General features: G+C 47.1%; 1 protein-coding gene across 1 annotated transcript in view; it reads right to left on the bottom strand.

The window, feature by feature from the left end:
* Nucleotides 1-20,708, bottom strand: part of FGD1 (FYVE, RhoGEF and PH domain containing 1) — a 44,100-nt gene that overhangs the window by 8,132 nt on the left and 15,260 nt on the right. The window contains exons 2-11 of the mRNA XM_077887692.1: nt 17,478-17,651; nt 16,998-17,175; nt 16,443-16,881; nt 15,131-15,220; nt 14,301-14,449; nt 12,366-12,522; nt 12,122-12,260; nt 806-864; nt 522-668; nt 76-168 (exon numbers count right to left, since the gene is read on the bottom strand). Of these exons, the coding sequence (XP_077743818.1) occupies nt 76-168; nt 522-668; nt 806-864; nt 12,122-12,260; nt 12,366-12,522; nt 14,301-14,449; nt 15,131-15,220; nt 16,443-16,881; nt 16,998-17,175; nt 17,478-17,651 (1,625 nt within the window). The remainder of the gene's footprint in view (nt 1-75; nt 169-521; nt 669-805; nt 865-12,121; nt 12,261-12,365; nt 12,523-14,300; nt 14,450-15,130; nt 15,221-16,442; nt 16,882-16,997; nt 17,176-17,477; nt 17,652-20,708) is intronic.

Raw genomic sequence — 20,708 nt, 5'->3', positions numbered from 1 at the left:
AGAGCAGAACAACTTTATTCCTCCCAGCACCAAGGCCCCACTCCAGGTCCCCATCTCCCACCTCCTGGTGCTCACCTCCATGCCATCAACATCAATGCGTGCCCGTACGCTAAACTTCTGGCCAAGGAGCCGCAGCCTGGGCACACAGTAAAGGAGGCGGTCGTTGAACTACGAAGGAAAAGTTTTGGGATGTGTGTGGAGAGGTGTGGCCCAGCCCCCTATCCTTATAGGACTCCTGAAGCTTTATTGTTGGGGAATCAAGGCAACAGATGGAGAAAGCACAGCCCAGATTGAGCACAATGGTCACGAGGAAAGAGCCTAGGCATGGGAGTCGCTTTCTAGTTGGGTGATCTATGGCAAGTCACTTCCAAGTCTTAGTTACGTCACCTCTGAAGTAGAGAAAAAAAAATCCCTAGTGTAGGTGGTAAAAATACAATGAATTAATAGAGGAAAGAATGGCTAGCAAGAGGTATAGTCTTGAGTGAGTACCCAATGTGTGCAACCCCACACCTGGCACTTACTAGTATGAGGTATCGGTCTTGAGTGGTCCCATTCTTTGCTGACAGCTTAAGGATATGGCCTTCTTTTATGAGCTCTTTGGTGGGGCTGACAATGTCTTCCTCACCCCCTAGCAGCTCATATACCTTCAGCAGCTTGTGCATTCGCTCCTGGCAGGAGACAGTAACCAGAAGGCAGGGTTGGGGTGCTGGCTGCCCCTTACATGTCCAGAAATAGCAAGTTCCCCAGTACAAAGACACCACAGGTGGGTGGCTAAGGAAGGGCAGGGGCTAGAAGGGCCACTCACCATTTTGCGGATGGCAGCATTAGAGTGCTCTGCTGCTGTGGCTATCAGCTCCAGAGACTCTGTGGGCAGAGTGGGAGGTCAAACGGGGAACTAGCAGAGAGGAGGCTCTTGGGAGCTTCTTTGCTCCCTGAATGCTTCCTCTTGGCCTAAATACACCCTCCCTGTCCCAGAAAGCACCAGCCCCAAGGATGTCCATAGCAGCATCACTTAAAATCAGAAACTATCTCAATTAATTCCACAATAACAGAATCATTCTGCATGGAATAACTGGCAGTGAATAACATGCAAACTTAGGATTATTATTACCATTAAAAATAACTATAATAATAATTACATAGGTAACTGAAAAGAAACATAGCCATATTTAAAGAGTTGACCATCTCTGGATGGTGGGTCTATGCTATGGGTGGTTTTTACTGTGTTCTTTAGATTTTTCTGTATTTTCCATATTTTTGACAAAGAGTATGTATTACTTTTATAATCAGAAAAAAGCTAAATAAATAAAAAATTAAAAAAAAAAAGGGATCCCTGGGTGGCGCAGCGGTTTGGCACCTGCCTTTGGCCCAGGGTGCGATCCTGGAGACCTGGGATCGAATCCCACATCAGGCTCCCGGTGCATGGAGCCTGCTTCTCCCTCTGCCTATGTCTCTGCCTCTCTCTCTCTCTCTCTCTCTGTGTGACTATCATAAATAAATAAAAAATTAAAAAAAAAGAAAAAAGCCATATATAAAGAAACAAAGAGATGAGCCTATTCTTTGTGTCAATAATATTGATTATAGGAATCTATCCTAAGAAAATATACATTTTAATCAACAAAACCAAGAACTCCCTAGCCAGATTCATTGAAAAAAAGGGGGAAAAGATCTCAAATAAATAAAATCATAAATGAGAGAGGAGAAATAACAACCAACATCACAGAAATACAAATATCTGTAAGAGAATATTGTGAAAAACTATATGCCAGCAAACTGGACAACCTAGAAGAAATGGATAAATTTCTAGAAACATAGAACCTACCAAAACTGAAGCAGGAAGAAATAGAAAATATGAACAGTCTTATTATTACCAAGGAAATTGAATCAGTAATAAAAAAAACTCCCAACAGAGTTGCCTGGGTGGCTCAGGGTATTATCCCGGAGTCCCAGGATCGAGTCCCACATCAGGCTTCCTGCATGGAGCCTGCTTCTCCCTCTGCCCATGCCTCTGCCTCTCTGTCTCTCTCTTTCTGTGTCACTCATAAATAAAAAAATAAATAAATAAAATAAATAAATTAATTAAAAAAACCTCCCAACAAACAAAAGTGCAGGACCACATGACTTCATAGGAAATTCTACCAAACATTTAAAGAAGAGTTAATGTCTCTTCTCAAACTATTCCAAGAAATTGAAGAGGAGGGAAAACTTCCAAAGTCATTCTATGAGGCCAGCATTACCCTGATTCCAAAACCAGATAAAGGCACCACAAGAAAAGAAAACTGTAGGCCAATATCCCTGATGAACAGATGCAAAAATCCTCAACAAAATACTAGCAAACTGAATCCAAAAATACATTTAAAGAATCATTCATGGGGTGCCTAAGTGGCTCAGTTGGTTAAACTGTCTGCCTTCAGCTCAGGTCATGATCCCGGGGTCCCAGGATGAAGCCCGCATTAGGCTCCCTGCTCAGTGGGGAGTCCGCTTCTTCCTCTAACCCTCACCCTACTCGTGCTCTCTGACTCACTTGCTCTCTCTCAAATAAATGAATAAAATTTCAAAAAGAATCATTCACCACAATCAAATGGGATTTATTTCCGGCATGCAAGGGTGGATCAATATTTGCAAATCAAGCAACGTGATAACATCACCTCAACAGGAGACAAGACAAAAACTATATGATCATCTCAACAGATGTAGAAAACCATTTGACAAAGCACAACATCTATTCTTGATAAAATCCCACAACAAAGTAGGTTTAGAGGGAACATACCTCAACATAATAAAGGCCATCTATGAAAAACCCACAGAGAACATCATACTCAGTAGGGAAAACTGAGAGCTTTTCTCTTGATATCAGGAACAAGACAAAGATGTCTACTCTTCTCACCTCTATTCAACATAGTACTGGAAGTCCTAGCCACAGCAGTCAGACAGGAAAACAAAGGCATCCAAATTGGTAAGGAAGAAGTAAAATTTTCCCTATTTGGAGATGACATGATACTATATATAGAAAACCTGAAAGACTCCACCAAAAAACTACTAGATCTGATAAATGAATTCAATAAAGTCACAGGATACAAAATCAATACACAGACATCTGTTGCATTTCTATATACTAATAATGAAGAAGCAGAAAGAGAAATTAAGAAAACAATCCCATTTACAATTGCACAGTACCTAGGGATAGGCTTAACCAAAGAGGTGTAAGACCTGTACTCTGAAAACTTTCAAACGCTGATGAAAGAAACTGAACATGACACAAAGAAAGAGAAAGATATTCTATGTTCATGGATTGAAAGAACAAATATTGTTAAAATGTCTATACCCAAAGCAATCTACACATTTAATGCAATCCCTCTCAAAACAACAACAGCATTTTTTACAGAATTAGAAAAAATAATCCTAAAATTTGTATGGAACCACAAAGGACCCCGAATAGCCAAAGCAATCTTGAAAAAGAAAAACAAAATGGAGGTATCATTATTCCAGACTTCCAAGTTATACTACAAAGCTGTAGTAAACATAAGAGTATGGTAATGGCACAAAAATAGACACATAGTTCGAACAGAATAGAAAACCCTGAAATAAAGCCACAATTATTTTTTTAAAGATTTTATTTATTAATTTGACAGAGAGAGAGAAAAAAAAACAGGGGGAGCAGCAGAAGGAGAGGGAGAAGCAGGTTCCCCACTGAGCAGGGAGCCTGATGTGGAGCTCAATCCCAGGACCTCGGCATCATGAGCTGAGCCAAAGGCAGACGCTTAACCAACTGAGACATCTAGAGACCCTGAAATCCACAATTCTATGCTGAGTTAATCTTTGACCACAGTAGGAAAGAATATGCAATGGGAAACAGTATCTTCAACAAATGGAATTAGGAAAACTGGATAGTTACATGCAAAAGAATGAAACCGGACCACTTTCTTATACACAAGAATAAATTAAAAATGGATTAAAGACCTAAATGGGAGGCCTGAAACCATAAAAATCCTAGAGGAGAACATAGGCAATAATTTCTCAGACAATGGAGGTAGCAACTTTTTCTAGATATGTCTCCTGAGGTAAGGGAAAGAAAAGAAAAAAATAAAGTATTGGGACTACATCAAAATAAAGAACTTCTGCACAGCAAAGGAAACAATCAACAAAATGAAAAGACAATTTACTGAATGGAAGAAGATATTTGCAAATGTGGTCTCTTTTAAAGGGTTAGTATCTAAAATATATAAAGAACTGATATAACCTGAAAGCCAAAAAAACAAATAATCCAATTAGAAATGGGCAGAAGACATGAACAGACATTTCTCTAAAGACGATATACAGATGGCCAGCAGATACACGAAAAGATGCTCCACACTGCTCATCATAAAGGAAATGCAAATAAAACCCAAAATGAGATATCACCTCACACCTGTCAGAATCAGTAAAATCAAAACATAGGAAACAAGTGTTGGTGAGGATGTGGAGAGAAAGGAACCCTTGTACACTGTTAGTGGGAGTGCAAACTGGTGCAGCCACTGTGGAAAACAGCCTGGAAGTTCCTCAAAAAGCTAGAAATAGAACTACCCTAGGATCAGTAATCACACTACTAGGTATTTACTCCCCAAATACAAAAATATTAAGCCAAAGAGATACATGCATGCCAACGTTTATAACAGCACAACTTATAATAACCAAATTTTAGAAGCAGCTCAAGTGTTCATGGATAGATGGTAAAGAAGATGTGGGGTGTGTGTGTGATGGAATATTATTCAGCCATTCTTTTCATAAGAAGAATGAAGTCTTGCCATTTGCAATGACATGGATGGAACTAGAGGGTATGATACTAAGTGAACTAAGTCAGTTGGAGAAAGACAAATATATGATTTCACTCATATGTTGAATTTAAGTGACAAAACATGCAAAAGGAAAAAATTAAGAGAGAGAAATCAAGAAATAGACTCTTAACAATAGAGAAGGAACGGATTGTTACTAGAGAGAAGAGGGGTGGAGATGGGTTAAACAGGTGATGGGGATTAAGGAGTGCACTTGTCTTGATGAGAAATGGGTTATGTATAAAATTGTTGAATCAAAGAAAGAAACAACGCAATCATGAAATGGGCAAAAGACATGAACAGAAATTTCACCAAAAAAGACATACACATGGCCAAAAAGGACATGAGAAAATGCTCCGCATCACTTGCCATCAGGGAAATACAAATCAAAACCACAATGAGATACCACCTCACACCAGTGAGAATGGGGAAAATTAACAAGACAGGAAACAACAAATGCTGGAGAGGATGTGGAGAAAGGGGAACCCTCTTGCACTGGTGCTGGGAATGTGAACTGGTGCAGCCACTCTGGAAAACTGTGTGGAGGTTCCTCAAAGAGTTAAAAATAGATCTGCCCTACAACCCAGCAATTGCACTGCTGGGGATTTACCCCAAAGATACAGATGCAGTGAAACAGCAGGACACCTGCACCCGAATGTTTCTAGCAGCAATGTCCACAATAGCCAACCTGTGGAAGGAGCCCCAGTGTCCAACGAAAGATGAATGGATAAAGAAGCTGTGGTCTATGTATACAATGGAATATTACTCAGCCATTAGAAACGACAAATACCCACCATTTGCTTCAACATGGATGGAACTGGAGGGTATTATGCTGAGTGAAATAAGTCAATCAGAGAAGGACAAACATTATATGGTCTCATTCATTTAGGGAATATAAAAAATAGTGAAAGAGAATGGAAGGGAAAGGAGAGAAAATGAGTGGGAAATATCAGTGAGGGTGACAGAACATGAGAGACTCCTAACTGAGAAACGAACAAGGGGTAGTGGAAGGGGAGGTGGGTGGGGGGATGGGGTGACTGGGTGACAGGCACTGGGGGGCACTTTATGGGATGAGCACTGGGTGTTATGCTATATGTTGCCAAATTGAACTCCAATAAAAAAATTTTAAAAAAATTGTTGAATCACTGTCTTGTGCACCTGAAAGTAATATAACACTGTAGGTTAACTATACTGGAATTAAAATAAATAATAAATAAAAAAGAGAAAACACACATTCTATGTGTAAGTACACTTTCATTACAGTGGTGTTGACAACAGTGTCAACCAGAAACAAAAATTTCCAACTGTAGGGGTGCCTGGGTGGCTCAGTTGGTTAAGCGACTGATTCTTGATTTTGGCCCCGGTCATGATCTCAGGGTCATGAGATCAAGCTCTGTGTCAGGCTCCATGTGGAGTACTGCTTAAGATTCTCTCTCTCCCTTTCCCTCTGCCCCTCCCCTGACCACATGCATTCTCTCTCTCTAAAAATAAAAATGTCCAACTGTCAGAGTTCAGTTAAATAAATTAATGTGCATTCAGGGATCCCTGGGTGGCGCAGCGGTTTAGCGCCTGCCTTTGGCCTGGGGCGCGATCTTGGAGACCCGGGATCGAATCCCACGTCGGGCTCCCGGTGCATGGGGCCTGCTTCTCCCTCTGCCTATGTCTCTGCCTCTCTCTCTCTCTCTCTGTGTGTGTGTGACTATCATAAATAAATAAAAATTAAAAAAAAAATTAATGTGCATTCATATAATGGAATACTGGACATCCTCTACAAGTGATGCTTATACAGAGTTTTTCATAATTTGTGAAATGTTCAGGATATTTTTAAGGATTTTATTTATTTATTTGAAAGAGAGAGAGAGAGCACAAACAGGGGTAGGGGCAGAGAGGGAGAAGCAGGCTCCCTGCTGAGCAGAGAGCCTGACGTGGGGCTCTATCTCAGACCCTGGGATCATGACCTGAGCGGAAGGCAGAAGCTTAACTGAGTAAGCCACCCAGGTGCCCCTGCTCAGGATATTTTAAGAAAAGGATACCAAGTAGTATATACTGAATGATCTTGAATTCACAAATATATGTGTATTAAAAAAAAACAGGAAGAATACAAGTCAAAATGTTCATTATGCTTCTTCTCTGGGGGCTTGTATCACAGGTGATCTTTTTCTCTACCTCTTTCATCTTTTCTGTAATTTCCATATTTTCTATAGTGACTAGGTATCATCAGGGAAAAAAAAATCTTGAAATAAGTCCCTATACATCCCCCCACACTAACAAATCCTGCCCATGCTTGAGGCCCGGCTACAGCTGTACCATATCTCACTTTTGTCTGTATGCTGCTGAATTTTCCCACTAGAAAATATGCCTGTGAGGGAGGAGTACAGGTGCTTCTGAAGAGGGTCCATACGGTTGGCAAACCAAGTCTGCTTTTCTAGGAGGTTGTCCCTCCATGACCATGTCCTGGTACTCCTTGTCTTAATCGGGCCTTTCAAGAGGCTCTAATCTTCAACTCCTCTTCCACCCTAGCTGCCAGAGGGATCTTTCTCACAAACTGCTGCCACTCTTCTGCTTCAATCTGTCAATAGCTCCCTCGTATCTGCAGGGGAAAAGACGCAGCCCCTTAGCCTGGCATTGAAAGCCCTTGGAGATCTGGCTTCTGCTGACCTCTCCAACTTTCTCCACATGTACCTCCCTAAATATGTGCTGTCTTGCTTCATCTGGCTAACTGGATTCAGCTTGCCTTCTCTAGTAAACCTGCTCTGAGTTCATAGGCTGGGTCGGGACCCTGTCACAGTTCCCATGTTCCTCTGCACTCCCCTCTGTCCCACTAGTCACACTATGTGTTCATCATGCATTTACAAATCTGCATCCCCCAGTAGATGAGGAACGCCCTAGGATGGGGCCAGTGTACCCCCCTTCCCCTGTCTCCAGTGCTCCCCATCAGATGGTTTGAATAAATGAGATCCTTCCAATCCTCACACCAATTCTATAAGACAGGCGTGATTGTGCACTGTTTGTCCAAAATGAGGAAACAGACTCAGAGAGAAGAAGTGGTGGCCTTATCTTCCTGGGAAGCAGCTGAGTTGACATCAGAGCTGGAACTTCCCTGTTATCTGCCCCTTCTCCTACCCATTCTGCACCTCCTGCACCCCAGGGCAGGGCCATGTTGGGCGGTAGAGGTCAGAGGTAGCCAGGGAAGGGACAGGAAAAAGACTCTGGTAAGCTGTGGACATACAAATTCAGGCTGGTGCAGGTCACTGGGTTCAGAGTAGAGGCTTTGCTATCAGGAAGTCTGTCCTGAGATGTCTTGTGTGGAGTGCACACTGGTATCTCCAGGGGTCCAGTGTGCATAGGCTGTCTTGAGGGGAGGTGGTTCCAATGTGGGGATGTCAGTCTAGAATTTCATTTGAGGCTTTGGACTAGGGAGTGCAGTTTAAGGAACTTAGTGTAGGGGTTTGGCTTGGAAGTTTTGGTGGGGTTTGGCAGTCTGGGTTTGGAGTCCAGTCTCGGGCTCATGGTAGGCAGTTCAGGCCAGCAGTTCCACCTGGCCTGGTTTGAGGAACCCAGTCTAGAGCCCAGGTTTCAGAGTTCAGTTAGGGAAGTAGAAAGTGGGAGAGTGAGTCTAGGGAACCAGAGATATGATTCAGTGGGGGTCAGGCCTTAAGGTACTTTCTGGGATTCAGCCTGGGGAATTGTAGTCTGAGGGGTAAAAAATTGGAAGGTCAGCTTAAGATCTTGGGCTGGGTAGCATAGTGAGCATATCTTGGACTGTCTTTCATTCAGAAATTCTCATTCTGAGCAGCTCAGAAAACTGGACTGGAAAATTCTTTCCTGTGCGGGACAGGCGTTGGGCTCATCTTTGGGCTTAGCATGGGGAGCTCAGTTGGGCACATTCAAGCTCTGAGGTTCATTCTGGGGACTCAGATAGGGTTGAGATTGGTACAATAGGAAGCTAAGTTAGGTGAACTCAATCTAGGGGCTGATTTAATTGGCATTCAGCAGGGAAGGTATCAGCCAGGGAATTCAGTAATAAAAACTGCTAATATTGGGCATCTACCATGTGCTAGGCACTGTGCTGATGGCTTTACCTGGTTTATCTCATTTATCCTGAAAATAGCTCTATGAAGGAGTTATCAATATCATGCCCCTTCTACACATGAGAAAACTGAGACCAAGCAGCTTGCCCAGGAACACATAGTTGGTAAAAGGGACTCATCTGGTGCCCAGTTTAGGAATATTACACCAGCAACTCATTTTGGGGGTTCATCACAGGGAGCTCACTTGAGGAATTTCAGTTTGGAAATGTCATGCTAGAGGCCCAGTGTGGAAATAAAATGGAAGAACCCAGTCCTGGAAGCCCAACGCGGATATGCGATTTTGTAGAATCCATGGGCTCTGAGTGGAGAAATGAGACAGGAGGTTTCTTCTGGGGATCCCAGTTGGAGGGTTATAAAATGTGGAGACTCAGTGTGGCAGTGAGGTATCCTTCCTGGATCTCAATACGGAGCCCAGTCTGGAGACCTCATTCTGCAGGGCTCAGCCTGGGAATCTCAATCTGTGAATTCAAGGCTGCAAGGTAGAAAATTTGGGGGGGGGGGGCTTTTTGTGGGCAGTCAGTCTGGGAATTAAGACTGAGAAGATGAGATTTGGAGGATCAGACTTCATTTGGGAGAAAATCTAGGGCATTCTTCCACAGTGAAGGGGATGAACACAGGAGTCTGCAGTCTGGGGGACTGAGGTTAGGGAGGACACAATTTGGAGTCTGTCTGGAGCTCAGACTTGGCAGCTTAATCTTAGGGTTCCCTTTGGGGAACTGTAGAAATCAGTCTGAGGGCTCATGTGTCTCAGTCAATAGCATTGATCTGTCCCTGACAAAAGAGTCAATCTTTTGGGCTCAGGATAGATGTCACAGCTTGAGGGACAGTAAATGGGGGTGTTAATCTGGAGTGCTAAGTTTGGCAATACTTGTTTATAGAATGGTGGCTGTGGAGATCAGAATGGGAAGTTCTCTGGGGGGGATTTCCCTGTGGGACCTCAGGCTGAGGGCTGGGAACCCACTCTCAGAGTTCACAACAAGAACATTCTGAAGGCCCAGATCTTAGTTTGGGGAAATCAGTGTGTGTGTGTGTGTGGGGGGGGGGATTCTATAATGGGGACCTTAGGATTCAGCCTGAGGGCTCAGGTTGGAGATGTCAGCCTATGGAACTGCTTCCAGGGAATCAGTCTGGAAGGCTCTTTCTCGAGATTTAGGTTATGTAGCTCCTCCTGGCACTTCAGTGGGGATTCTCATTTGGGGAGATGACTGAGGCACTTAGTCTGCAGATGTCTGTTTGTAGAGTCCAGCTGTCAAACGTCCTAGGGTTCTCACTCTTTCTAGAGGTCCAGGCTTGGTAGCAAAGTGTCCCATGTGGTAGGATGGAGGGGGCTCAATTTGGGAAGAAGACACAGCAGTGGACACAAGTGTCTGCTCCTGATTAGCCCCCCACACTTTCCTAACTTTCATCCTACCTTTAGGGCTGCTCCTTCTTAAGTCTTTTGCTGATTCCACTTCCCTAAGCTTGCCCTTGGCCCCTATTTCTTCTCCACTTACTTTCACTCTTTTGTTGATTGTGGCCAGCCTCACAGCTTTGAATACCATGAGCCAGTGACATCCAAATCCCTCTCCCTAGATTCTAGACTACGTACCTACCTGGTAGCTCACTTTGAACATGTCCAAAATCAACCTCCTTAAGCTCATCTCAAGAACTATCACCACTAGCCAAAAATTCTACTAGTAATTCTTGGCTTTTCTTCCCAAGACTCACACCCATTCCACCCTGGTTCTTTTGGTGCTGCTTCCAAATATAATATATCCTGAATCCAACCATTTCTCACTACTTCCACTGCTCTTACTTCTACTCCCCTCATCCAAGCCAACTTTTCTCACTAAGATTATTGCAAAGGCTTCTTACTGGTCTCTCAGCTCCCTCTCTTGCTTCCCAAGTAATCCTGGTCAAAATCTTCCAATGGCCAACCACTGCACTCAGAATAAAATCCATCTCCTTAGCCTGGCCTTTAAAGTCTCACTCCTCTCTCCAACCCTACTTCTACCATTCTACCTTCACTTATCACGCTCAAGTCATACTGGCTCTCTTGTTGGTCCAGAGATTTGCAAGCTGCCACCCCTTCCCCCCAGGAACTCTGTACTTGCTGTTGCCTCTGGGGAATATGTTCCTGCCCAGTTGGGGAGTGGCTCCCTTCTTCTTGTCATTCAGGTCTGACTCAAATATCTTCTATTCAGAGAGGCCACCCAACCTAAAGGAAGCCCCCCACCTCCGCCATCCCTGTCACATCACCCTCGTATTCTCCGAATTACATGTAGCACCTACCTAATGTTCTCCTGTGTATTTATCAGTTCTCTTTATTATCTGCTGTCTTGTTTACTTCCCTTATCCTCTGTGCCAGCACCAATTTGCAGAACTAAGGTGCTCAGTAAATAATTGCTATATTAATGAAGGGATGAATGGAAATGATGCTCTGGGGAGAGGAAGTTGGGGAGACTCTGGGGAAGCACTCTTGGAGATGTGACCCTGGGTGTGGTGGTGGGGGTGTATTTGTGTGGGCCTCATACTGGAGGAATCAGAATGAGATACTTTTCTAGTGGTCAGTGTGAGGACTCAGTCTGAGGAGGCATTAATTCAGACTAGAGATCAAAATCTTGGAGGTAGAAAATATGGGGTCCAGCCTGGGGTGCTCAGTTCCAAAGAGTTGATTCTGTGGGGCCTTAATCAGACTTGGGAGGTTTTTTATGAGGTTCATCCTAGGTAGCAGCTGGTGACACAGAGGGGAGCTCTAAATGTGGATGATGGAAAAGTCAGGGGCTCGATGAGACAAATATCTTCATGGGGAGCTCAGCTATGGAGATTTGGTAAAGAGGGCTTGGCCTGAGGGGTCGGTCTGGGCTCATGGGGCAGAGGCTTTGGACTCCGGGCAACTTCATCTGAGGATGAGTCTAGGGCTCAGTCTTGGGGTCTTGGCCTAGAAAACAGATGGCTCCCCCTAGGGGAGCATTCTGGGCATGCTTTTCAAACTTGGGGGTTCCAGCTGGGGACTTCAGACTGGGGGACTCCTGAGTGCTCTGTCTGGGTACTCAGGCAGAGATCTCAACCTGGAGGTTCAGCCTGAGGTCTCACTCCAGGGCCTCTGTGGGCCTTTCACAGGCAGCTTTCAGTTTGGAGAGCCTATCCTGGAATCTCATTATGCTGCAATGGAAGGCTGACCCTGTGAGTTAAGTGTTGGAGGATGGGGCGAGGCAGGGCCCGGATGTGTGCACTCACTTTGGGCGTCCTTGCTGTCCGGGGAGCCATGGGGCAGCTTTAAGAGATAGTCCTTGAGAAGCAGCTCATAGCGGGGAATGCGCTGCACAGGTTCCAGCATGTGGTGCTGCAATGTCAGGTTGCCACAGGCTTCCTCCTTCTGTGACAGGCAGAAGCAGAGCAGCTCAGGTCTGGCCATAAACCCCTCACTGGGTCCCTGCAGACCTCTCCTCCCCAGGCTGTCCTGTCCAGCTTCATTGCTTACCTGCACCTCATGGATGATTACTTTAAACTGGGTGGAGCGCTCTGTCCAGGTGTTGACCAGCTCCACAGCACGGTCAAAGTTCTTCACATACTCGCCATACATCTTGAGGAAGGGCGCCAGCTTCTGCAGGATGTCTCCGATGCGTGGGTAGCGGTCCCTGGGGTAGAAGCAGGGGCTGGCATGGTCCTGCTGATCCTTGTCCCCCAGAATTCCCCCAGGGTTCTAGGTCTCTAGTCCTAGGTAAGCTATTCTCATTGCATTCCTAGAAATCTACTTCTCAGCCAGTCTGCTCCTCTGGAATTGCTGCTTATGTTATAGGCCAATTAGGCCAAAAGGCACAGCTTGACCTGGAACCATGGCCCTGACTGCCACCTGCCCCAATTTTGCCCTTCTCTAGTACCAGGAATAACATGTCCTGAAATACCTTCTCTGACCTCACTGCAAGGGCCACTTCATACACTTATTATTGATTCTGGGCCTAGCCTTATGCTGGGTAATTCTGAAGACACAAATGAGTCAACAGAGCCCCAACAGAGTCATTGTCTAATAGGGAAGACAAAGTGAAGCCTGGTTATCCTCCTCAGGAGTCACAGTTTGCTGAGGGACACACAGGACTAGACCTGGGCTTAGCCCTCATTGCTCACGGGCAGCTGAGGGACACACAAGAATCAGGTCAGGCCTCTCCCTCAGGAGTAACAGTCAGTTGGGAAGATGTAGGAACTGGCTTCATGCCAGCCACGCATGGTTATAGTCTGGTGAGGAAGACATACTTTTCCTGTGGGTGTGGGGCGCATGGAGATGATTTTTTTAAAAATATTTTATTTATTTATTCATGAGAGACACCGAGAAAGAGAGAGGCAGAGACATGGCAGAGGGAGAAGCAGGCTCCATGCAGGGGGCCTGATGTGGGACTCGACCCTGGGTCTCCAGGATCACGCCTGAGCCGAAGGCAGGCGCCAAACCGCTGAGCCACCCAGGGATCCCTGGAGATGATTTTTTTTAAAAGATTTCATTCATCTATTTGAGACAGAGAGAGAGGAAGAGAGATCCAGCGAGCAAGCGCATAAGTAGGGTGAGGGGGACAGAGGGAGAGGGAGAAGCAGGCTCCCTGCTGAGTGGAGAGCCCAATGTGGGACTTGATCCCAGGACCCTGGGATCATGACCTGAGCCAAAAGCAGATGCTTAACCGATTGAGCCACCCAGGCACCCTGAGCATGGAGATGATTTTAAGCAGGAAGTAACATGGTCTGATTTTTCTGAAAGACCGTTATGGCAGGTGGTACAGACTTTAAAGGACAGATTGGTAGAGGAGAGCTGGTGGCTGGCAGATTGCCTCCTTCTACCTCAGGACTCAGCTCAGAAATCAGCTCCTCCTTGAATCTTTCTCTAACTCCAGACTAGGTTTAGTCCATTTGTCTGGATTCCTACAGCCTTCCATTCTCAGCTCTATCATAGATCTGATATTAAAAAAAGACAAACAAACAACTGTTGACATTGAGCGCTTATTGTATACAGGATGCTGTTCTAAACTCTTGACATGGATCAACTCATTTAAATCCTTAAAACAACCCTACAAAGTAGGCCATTATTATTATCCTCATTACATAGAGGAGGAAACTGAACCATAGTGATTTAAGAAACTTGCTTAATGTCACAAAGCTAGCAAAGGGCAGAGCTTAAATTTGAACCCAGCCAATCTGGCTCCTAACCTCATACTCTTAAGGGCTGTGCTGTTCTATTGTAATTTTCTGAGTCCTGGTCTGTGTTTTGCATTTGGTTGGGAGGTCATAGAGGGTGGAGCGTTGGTCTGATTTTCTTTGTGAAAGGCAGTAAGAGGAGAGGACGGGCAAGAGTGGACTCTAGCACACACATATGCCCTGGGCTTGGCAGGCTTGTGGACAGGGGGACAGGCAACCTAGATCTGGGGTCCCTCACCATTCCTCCATGCGCTTCTCTAGCTCAGGCAGCAGGAACTGCTGGTGGAAGCAATAGATGGAGCAGATGTTCGAGAAGATGCCATGGACAACGTCAGCAGGGAAGGAACTCCGGTTCCGAGCTTCTTCGAGTAGCCGGGCACAGAACACCTGTGGGGCAGGGCAGGGGTGTTCAGCTGGGCCTGGGGCTTGGCTGGGGGTGAGGGTAGTGTTTGTGGGCAGCTCTGTGGAGCTTTGGGATCAGCATTGGTCTTGAGACTGAGCAGAGAGGGAATGGAATTAGCCTTATGTGTGGGGCTGGATCTCCAGTTATCAAGGGTAAGACCTGGAGGCAGGCATTGGAATGATAAGTCAGGAGCAGGGCCAAGGTCAGAATTAGATTTGGAGTCAGATCCATTCATCTAACACATATTTTTAAGTGCCTACCGTGTACCAGGCACTGTTAGGGATAACACAGCTGGGATAACACAGTGAACAAAGCAAGCAAAAATTCCTACCCTTGGGGCTTCTAGTGGATTTGGGGTCAGGAATGGGACCAGGATTAGAATGAGGATCAGGGCCTGGTAGACAGCTGCCGTCAATTCAGGATCTAGGTCAGAGTTGCAGTCAGGGCTGCTGTACCCACCCAAAGTTGGAATGAGGGTTGGTACAAAGATCAAGCTTGGGATCATAATCAGAACTGACTTCAGAGACAGGATGCGGGTCAAGGTCAGAATGTGGTCTTACCAACTCTAGATTGGTAACGTAAGGTTGGGCTCAGGCCCTCTTACTTCTTCCTTGGCACCCACCTACCATGTCCTGGGGCCCTGGGACCCCTGAGGGGCCATTCACCTGATCCAGGAGATGGAGCCTGGAAACATAGGCCTTCTCAGTTTGCAGGAGCTCATTGGCAATGTGGAACACCTTCTGTTGCACAGTCAGCTGGAAAGGAGAAGAGGCAACCACTCATCGATCGCTCCGTCCCCGAACCTTCACCCAAGCCCTCAGAATTCTCAGGACAGCTCAAATGCTACTCTAAGCCCAATGCCATCCTGGAATAACCCTCCTTATTCCTCCATCTCTAGACCTGTAAACTTCCCAGCTTCAATCCCTGCCTCCCTGGTGTATCATAAAGGCCACTCCTCAATTCTGATGATATGTATGCACTCTCTCACTTGGCCACTCATGCACCCAGGCATCTGCTCTCTCCTAGCTCTGCCATCCATCAGCTTGCATAAATTGTGTAACTGCTCTGTATTTACATCTCCTCATCTACATATACTGATAATAAAAAGACCTAAGTCCCTTTGTAATTGAGATAGTTAAACGATTTATTACAAGTAGAACATAGCAGACTACAGGTTAAGAAGTCTACAAATGTTATTTATTCACCTACTCAGTTCACTGTCAGCAAAGGCTTGCCGAGTACCTGGGATGTGAAGAAAACACAGAGGTACAAAAATGTCCAAAAACTCTGCCTGTCTGCCCAGTTTCCAAATTGCTGGACACATATTTCCTGAGTCCCTGGCCTCAGCCCCCACATTTGAGCTGGGTTCTAGTGAAGAAGGTGTTCTGGCTGCAACCTAACTTAAGTGCAAGGAAACCTCTGAAAAGCAGGCTTAGGCTACTGGGCACAGAAAGGGTTTCCTGCTGCCAAGAGCCTTTGTGGCCACAGCCTCGGGTCCCTTGGGGAAGAGGAGCTCTAGCTCTTGTGCTCCTCTGGTGGCCAGCTGCTGGGAAGTCTCTCTGGATGTGAGGAAACTGAGGCTGTGGTAGGGGACTGGAGACTTGCCTAGTGTCACATAGCTACTGAGTCTTGGGATTTTCCAGCTGGAATGGGACTTTAAAGGATCCCCAAGCAGGACGCTCATCTTCAAGATGGAAAAACTGAGGTCCAACTAGTGGTTCTCTGCTGAGGGTAGAACAATTTTCCCAGTGGGCATATGGAACTGTGCATGGTCATTTTGGTAGTTACAGTGAAGGGGGGGGCGAGGTTTGGGTTTGCAACCAATATTTAGGGACCAGGGGACCAGGGAAGCCAAACATCCAGAGTGGAAACAAAGCCCTGTTTTGAGAAATAGTGAGCTAGGGAAGAACCAAGTGTAAAAGCCAGGCTCCTCATTTTTCCACATTGTTCTGTCTCTTGGTGAACATGGGTCCGTACCTCCACAGACTCCTGTCTCTCCATTAGGGGCACTGGGATTTCTCTGTCTTTCTCATCCTCCTCCTCGTCGTCCTCCTCATCCAAGTCACTATCAACCTCCTGGGAGCCGGGCCGGTGGGGGTCAGCCAAAGGAACAGGGATACTGGCCAGGGCAGGGGGCCCAGGGCCCAGGCTGTGGCTGGGGGGCCCATCATCACTGACGAAGCAGGTCTCCTCACTGTTGGATGGCGAGCTGATGCTGTCAATGCCACTGTCCCGGTTGGGCACCTTCTCACCATCCCGGGGCCCGGGGGCCAGGAGGAACAGGCAGCGGGAGGCCTCGCCCTCGGGAAGCTGGGGCGCTGGTGGCTGCGGGAGTGGCTGTGGCAACACGGCAGGCTCTGTGGAACCTGGGCTGGGGCCAGAGGCTGGCCTATCCGAGGCAACAATCACAGGTTCTCTGAGGCGGATGGTGGACACACATGGAGGCAGGGTATTAGCTTGCCTGAGAGTCCTGTCTCATAGCTTTCCTTCCCATCCCAGGCCCACCCTCACCCCGACAGGGACCAAACTCACCTTTCAAATTTTTCAATCAGTGAGGATACTGCTGCAGAACTGGAGCTGGCTTCCAGCCTGGGGGCCAGGCCCTTGGCCACTCTGGGGTCTGCAGGCAGGGGGCGTGATGGTGGAGGGGGAATGGGCTCAGGTGGGGGGGGCATCCGGGGCATCTGCAGGTAGCTGGGCTTTGGGGGGACTGGAGAAATGGACAGGGAAGAGAGGGGAGATCCCGTTGAGCTGAGTTTAGAGGTAGCTGTCATGTCACAAGGCCCTCCACATCCCCCACCCCAGGCTGCACCTTTGCCTCAGGCAGGTGCAGAGCAAGACTGAGGCAAAATGCCAGTATGTACCCATTAGCCCTAGGTCACAGCCCTTTGCCACTAGACCACGGTGTTTCCTACCCTTCTAACAGGACTACCCCTCTGCCACTGGTCAACCTCTTCCCTCCGTCATCCCCTCTCCTGGGCCATTTCTCTGTCCACCTCTGGAACCACTTACCTTGTGGCTTTGGGCCTGGTGTCCGCTTTAGTGGTGAAGGACGCTGGCTGGGGGTTTCAGTGGGGGGGCCTGGGTCTGAGCGAAGCCTCTGTGGACCTTCTGGATGAGGTTCAAGGCTCTGGCCAGGGTCAAGGGACAAACTTTTAACCAGGATCCGGTTTCCCTGGTGCAGCCCTACAGAAGAGGAGAAGCTGGGTGTGAAGCAATTGATGTGACCCCAAAGGGGCCTGGGGTTGTATGTCTTAGCAGGTATTGGGGTATATTGGGTTTCCCTGAACACCTTTCCTGAGCACACTGTCTTTCTGGGAAGCCCCTACCACAGCCCTCAGATGGGGAGCCAGGCCCAGGGCTGTGGCTGGCTGTTTGCATCAAGAGACAAGAGTTCTTTGTGATCTGTACATTGATTCCTTGTATGTCAGCAGGCATTATTATTAGGGCATTTAGCCAGGCTAGGGGTGGATGTGAGCACCCTACAGTTTGTGTACGTGTTTGCAGCCCTTGCTTATATAGCCACAGTGAGTATGCTGAGCTTTAAGCCTTCTTCATTCTTCTTCTAAAGGTCCTGAGGATATCTGGACTTCCTTGTCTACCATTTTATATAGTGGAGTGTGCTAAAAAATGACAAAACTGTAGGGGCACCTGGCTCAGCCTTTGGCTCAGGTCATGATCCCTGTGTCCTGGGATTGAGTCCCACATCAGGCTCCCTGCTCAGTGGGGAGCCTGCTTCTCCATCTGCTTATGTCTCTGCCTCTTTCTCTGTGTCTCTCATGAATAAATAAAATCTTTTTTAAAAAATGACAAAACTGTATTTCATGAGCAAAAGTTTTGCTTCTTAAAATCCTAGGCTCTCACTAATCTGTACTGACCTCTTCTACTTCCACACCCACACACAACCACACACACTCAGCACCCAGAGTTCAGGTCGCAGGAATGGCTTTAAAATGACAGGCAACAGATACAGAAAATGGGAGGTCTTTTGCACCATCCCTCTTCCCTACTGTGAGCTCCCGAAGTCCACCTCTGTCTTTGGTCCTAGGGGAGATGATGGTTGTATTTGGGACAGAAGACTCCATCTGAAAGACAATGAGGGACCCTCCAGGATGACATGTCCCAAAGGGAAGGAGCGTGGGGGCTCAGGTGGGCCTGGCTAGGCAGGGAGTTGTGGAAGTCAGTGTGTGTGTGTGTGGGGGGCGAGTGGGGGACAGAGAGGGAGGGCAAACCACAGCCACGCACAGCCACAGACTCTGTTACCCTGCATTACAGAGTCTCATACCAACCAGTCACAAAAGGGCCCACTCAGTTACAGAGCCACATGGAGTTATTTAGACTGTTTCATACAACTGCAAGACCTCACAAATCCTTTTTTCTTTTAAAAAAAGATTTTATTTACTTATTCATGAGAGATACACAGAGAAAGGCAGAGACACAGGAAGAGGGAGAAGCCCTCTGCAGGGAGCCTGATGTGGGACTCGATCCCAGGACTCCGGGATCACACTCTGAGCTGAAGGCAGACGCTCAACCACTGAGCCACCCAGGTGTCCCTGGACCTCACAAATTCTAATATCCAATCACATGTCATCATGCTCCTGAAAGCCCAGTCACACACAGTCACAGAGACCCACAGTCATAAAACCCACACAGCCCCAGGGTAGCCCATACACAAGCACAGTCATGCACGGTCACAAAGACAGTCATGCAGTGGCAAGCCTATCATTTTATACAGTTTAATACAATAATTTCCCAACTACTTCCCATCATGTATACTCCTCAAATATGGTTGCACTGAGTCACAAATATATACGGTGAAATTTATACTGTGTCTTGCAATTGCAGGGCCCTGGTGTGTCATATGTACCATAATATGGTGTTGCATGTTCACATGCCTACAAGTGGTCCACATGGTCACAAGGACTATAACCACACAGGGTCATTATACCACATTAGATACAACCTCATACAACTGGATGACATCACAAAGTCACACACTGCCATGTTTCCAGAACACAAGCAATCACAGACATATGCCCTGATTTACTACTCCATCATACTCATGAAACAAACATGTCCAAGGTGTCCTTAGGTCTTAGGGGCTCAGGCATACATACACACCTAACATGTGCCTACTGGTCTGAATGGTTGTGGTGTCAATAATGCCATCTGATGCAAAAACATACAGATACAACATGCAGAGACACTCTACAGGGTCACATGGGCAAAAAAAAGTCACAGGGAATTTTAGGTCTTCCAGTCTTGGAGGGAAGGAACAGCCCAACCCACAGCGTTCCAGCAGCTTCCCTGGGTCTCTGGCCCCAGTCTGGCCCTACTCCAGCCAGGTAGGCCCCAGGGAACTCAGGCCATGGGCCCCTCCCAGCCCTTCAGGAACACGTGCCCCAGGCCCCAGGCCAAGCCCCACTCCTTCACCCTGTATCTTGCCTTGGGTGCAGTTTCCTCACTTCCTTTCCTACCTGAGCAGGCAGGGCCTTGACTGGGAGGGAGGAAGTGCTCCTCTCAGTTCAGTTTAGCCTGCCCTGCTCAGCACCTCCTAGCCTGGTCCTGCCCTGCATTTCCCTGAGTGTGGGGTTGAAGAGGATGAATCACTTGGAGGGTGGCACATAAAGAGACACAGTTTGAGAGACATATGGCCAGAGAAAGCAAGACAGAGTATTTGACAGTGTCAGAGATCCAGGAGGCAAAGCCAGGCACCCCATTGTGCAGACACCTCCACCCCCAACCCCTCAGAGATGCATGTGTAGGTGCAAGGGTCTCGGGTGCCCCTTGTATGCCTCCTCAGGGCTCTACCCAGTCCTGTCTCCACCCCTCAAAGCAGGCAAGCCTCCCTGGGGGAGTCCCCCCTACCCAGTCTGTTACAGAGCAGCTAGGTGGGTGGGGGGGCCTGGCTGGTCTTCTCTTTCTTGGCTCCATTGCCTGCTCTGGGGAGAGGATGGGATGACCATACCATCCTTTGTGGCCCTGCTGTGGCCCACCCTCCACTCCCTCTTCACCTACCTCACCTGGGAGCCGACCAATGGGCCTGCTCTTCTTTCTCTCTGCCTCCTTGCAGGCTGCCCTGCAGAATGGGAAGCTGGATAAAATTCAATTATTCTGGGACACTCTTGATTCCCAGAAGAGAGGGGGCAGGGACTGTGAGCTCAGTATCTAATGAGGAGATGAAGGCAGAGAAAGGGGGCAGTGACTGGCCCAAGGTCACACAGCAAGTCAATGGAAGAGCTT

Source organism: Canis aureus, chromosome X, assembly GCF_053574225.1.
Source record: "Canis aureus isolate CA01 chromosome X, VMU_Caureus_v.1.0, whole genome shotgun sequence".
NCBI classification, from domain to species: domain Eukaryota; kingdom Metazoa; phylum Chordata; class Mammalia; order Carnivora; family Canidae; genus Canis; species Canis aureus.
The sequence above is the reverse complement of the archived record's forward strand: the minus strand, read 5'-3'. Positions and strand labels throughout refer to the sequence as shown.